At 37.3% G+C, this 3,071-nt stretch overlaps 1 protein-coding gene and 1 long non-coding RNA gene across 2 annotated transcripts; one reads left to right on the forward strand and one right to left on the reverse strand.

Moving 5' to 3' along the window:
- Positions 1-7: 7 nt before the first annotated feature.
- LOC109585535 (uncharacterized) lies at positions 8-1,795 on the forward strand. The gene is made up of 3 exons (XR_002186537.1): positions 8-164; positions 264-411; positions 525-1,795. It is a non-coding gene; the product is annotated as an uncharacterized LOC109585535 (long non-coding RNA).
- Positions 1,796-1,978: 183 nt separating this feature from the next.
- Positions 1,979-3,065, reverse strand: LOC109585537 (uncharacterized). Its single transcript, XM_020001663.1, has 4 exons — positions 3,034-3,065; positions 2,957-2,986; positions 2,829-2,912; positions 1,979-2,782 (listed from the first exon to the last, which is right to left on the reverse strand). The coding sequence occupies exons 1-4, from the start codon at positions 3,059-3,061 to the stop codon at positions 2,175-2,177; spliced, it is 750 nt and encodes a 249-aa protein (XP_019857222.1). The 5' UTR covers positions 3,062-3,065; the 3' UTR covers positions 1,979-2,174.
- Between the last annotated feature and the right edge of the window lie 6 nt (positions 3,066-3,071).

Here is a 3,071-nt window from a genome sequence, read left to right on the forward strand (position 1 = left end):
CAGAGTTGCCCATTGGCCAATCTGAACTGTGGCCCAGTGCAAGATGGGGTCATTCCAATGTTCTAATTCATGATGAATCATCAGAACCGTATCTTCTAGTTGTTGGTGGCTACCCTAGCAAGGACTGCTGGCTTTTCAATATTAATAAACGTGTATGGCAAGAGGTAGTAATATATATACAATATACATAAATGCCTCCTTAATTTGTGGTATTGAAAGAATGAAGATTAAAAATTAATTTTACTTTATTTTCTTTATTTTAGCTCACATGTACTGTTCCAGTCACTGTCACTGGTAGATACTATCATTCTCTAGGAGCGTGGAGTGTGACACCAGTTAGTGTGTGGGTTATTGAGCATGGTAGATTTAAGAAAGGACCAATTGTTAATACTACAGCAATTATTGAATTGAGTAAGTGCCATATAATTACAATAGTGCTTGTGATCAAGATAACATATAAGATCAGAATTATTATTGTTTCAAGTTAATAATAATTATTAATGCCTTTTTTTCCTACCCTATAGCTTGTACTCAAACAAAGAAATGGTCTATTTCTTTCATCACCCTAAGCAACTATTAAGAGAAACTAAAGGAAAGAAGAAGAGAATGGGAGGAGCTGAAGACTGCAAGACAGAATTGCTCAGCACGTAGGTCACAGTTGAATTATGAACACAAGGAGATCTAGATAGCTGGAAGATCAAGGAGCATGTTCAATTGAAGCTGCACCAGGAGCTAAAAGAGGCTAGAATCCAGCTACAACAGAAAGAGAAGGAGCTTCAAGTGGTCCAAGAGGAGCTTTTAACAATCAGTCAGGCCCAGGAGAAGGAGTTTCAAAAAAGAGAGAGGGATATTTGATTAGAATTTGCAGAAACGGAGCTACAGCTCCAGATGGTAAAAGTCCAGCTATCGGAGGCGAAGCAGCAAGCAAGCGTCGTTCAGTTTCAATTGCAAGAGAAGGAAAAGGAGCTCTCAACAGCTCAGCTACAGCTTTCAGAGGCAATGGAGGAACTCAATGGACTAAGGAGAGAGTTGGAAGAGAAGGAAAATATCGAGAGAGAAAAGGAGAAACATCGTAAGAAGGAGAATGCTTTCTGGTTTGTGAGGAAAGATGACATGTCACAATCAGTCCAGATAACTTCACTCTAGTAACAGATAATAACGGAGTACACAAGATATCAATAAACGGACATGACAGTGGGTCTTTAGCTGAAAAGGGAGAGAAATCAGGCCAGTTTAGTACATATAATTGCCTCTCATCTTACACATCGCATCTGTGTTGCTGATCGTGGCAATCACAGAATTCAAGTCCTCAATCCAGACTTGACCTCATTTCTTGTGTTTGGCAGCAAAGGATCTGGTGAGGGCCAGTTTGACGAACCTTGGGGTCTAGCTATTGACAGTGACAAGTTTCTTTACGTCATCGACTCTAAGAATCACCGCATTCAAAAGTTTACGTCCAAAGGAGAATTTGTAATGGAGTTTGGCAAAACTGGAGAAGGGACTTTATCGTCTCCTGCTGGTATAACTATCAGCCACAAGAATCAGTTATATGTCACAAAGAAGGGAACTCATTCTGTTGCTGTGTTTGATACTGAGGGTCACTTTATCAATCGATTTGGTCATCATGTCAGTAATCCAGATTATTGTCTTAAATGTCCCGAGGGGATTGACTTTGACTGCAATGGACTCTTATACATTTGTGACTATTTTAATAAAAGAATAGTAGTATATTAGTTGTTATTTTTGCAAATCATATTTGTGGTTGTAATAGGTATTTTTTATATAAACATTCAAATGTCGATTGAGCAATTCCTGTGTTATTGATGATTTTAATAGTTTGTATTGTACTAACATTTACATGACTGGTTTTAAAGGATACTCCTTTCTATTATAGAAATAACAGAGTGATGAAATACTTCAACTGCTCTTTACATTTTACTACATAAACTGAGATACTAAATATTTGAAATAACTCTTATTTATAAAGATACATGCACACAGCATCAAAATGATATATGCAGCAACAAAGAGTCTAATAGTAACTTTTATAAATGAGGTATCACACAGCAACAAAAAGTCTAGTAGTAGCTATACTAATAACATACAATAATTAATATACAATAATACAATATACCATAATTGATAGACAGCACCACAAAAAGCAACAAAATCAGTTACGAAAAGCTCAGTCTGTCTTTAATGGAACCGTTAGCTTGAGAGAAATTGTAAGCAGTTGCTTGATGAGACTGGTCCAGGGTGAGCAGTCGAAGACTATTGTTCCTCCTTGCAAGAGCAAGTAGAATTTTTACCACCCCAGCTTCATCGAGCCTTAGGCCAAGAGCAGAGAAGTACTGTAAAGTCGAGTTGCTTTGAATAACATCCGAAATAGCTTGTGCATAAGAAGCAGAGCTTGTGGAGGAGAGAGGCAATAACATTTGGCTGTTAAATTGAATGGTGAATTCTTCTAATGACTCATTAGTCAACAGGACATTGAGGATATAGCTCAAACTGGTAGGAGGAAGAGCGACATCTGTAAGACGAAGAGCCTTAAGCCTCTGCAGCAATTGAATGATAGAATGCACACTGTCATGAGATAAAGGTGTCTTGTTGATGTGGAGATATGTTATTGATGTCATTGGTAGGCGTAATAAAATGGCAGAAGCAGAATCGACAAAAGCATCATTCAATGACAGGGCAGCTTGTTGAATTTGAATTTCCTTGCATGTTTTAAGAGAAGGAGCTGTAAGAGTAATTTCTGAATCAGACACAAAGGTCTCTATCACTGAAGCAAAAACAAAGTATTGTAGAAATGCCATACAAATACTAACCGATCTGGGTTTCAGAATCATATGGTGTCTGTGTAGACTTGGCTTCTTCAGTATAGAGTGTCTGTGTAAACTGATTTATGGTTTCTTTATTAAAAATAAAAGTATTACAATTTTCAAAATCTACTTGCCTGATTTTTCCTGATAAGACTCTTCTAAGCCTATTTATTAACAAAATTATGTCAGGAATGGCATTATTAGCTAGTACCGTTTGCTCCATTCTCTATTAGTTGCATGCCCAACATC

This window comes from Amphimedon queenslandica, unplaced genomic scaffold, assembly GCF_000090795.2.
Source record: "Amphimedon queenslandica unplaced genomic scaffold, v1.1 AMPQUscaffold_13049, whole genome shotgun sequence".
NCBI classification, from domain to species: Eukaryota; Metazoa; Porifera; class Demospongiae; order Haplosclerida; family Niphatidae; genus Amphimedon; species Amphimedon queenslandica.

Bases quoted from the DNA above. Each gene is read 5' to 3' on its own strand.
- LOC109585537 (XM_020001663.1), bottom strand. From the start codon at position 3,061: ATGCAACTAATAGAGAATGGAGCAAACG. The intron at 2,987-3,033 runs GTACTAGCTAAT...GTTAATAAATAG, and splicing joins AATAGAGAATGGAGCAAACG to GCTTAGAAGAGTCTTATCAG. The intron at 2,913-2,956 runs GCAAGTAGATTT...TTTTTAATAAAG, and splicing joins GTCTTATCAGGAAAAATCAG to AAACCATAAATCAGTTTACA.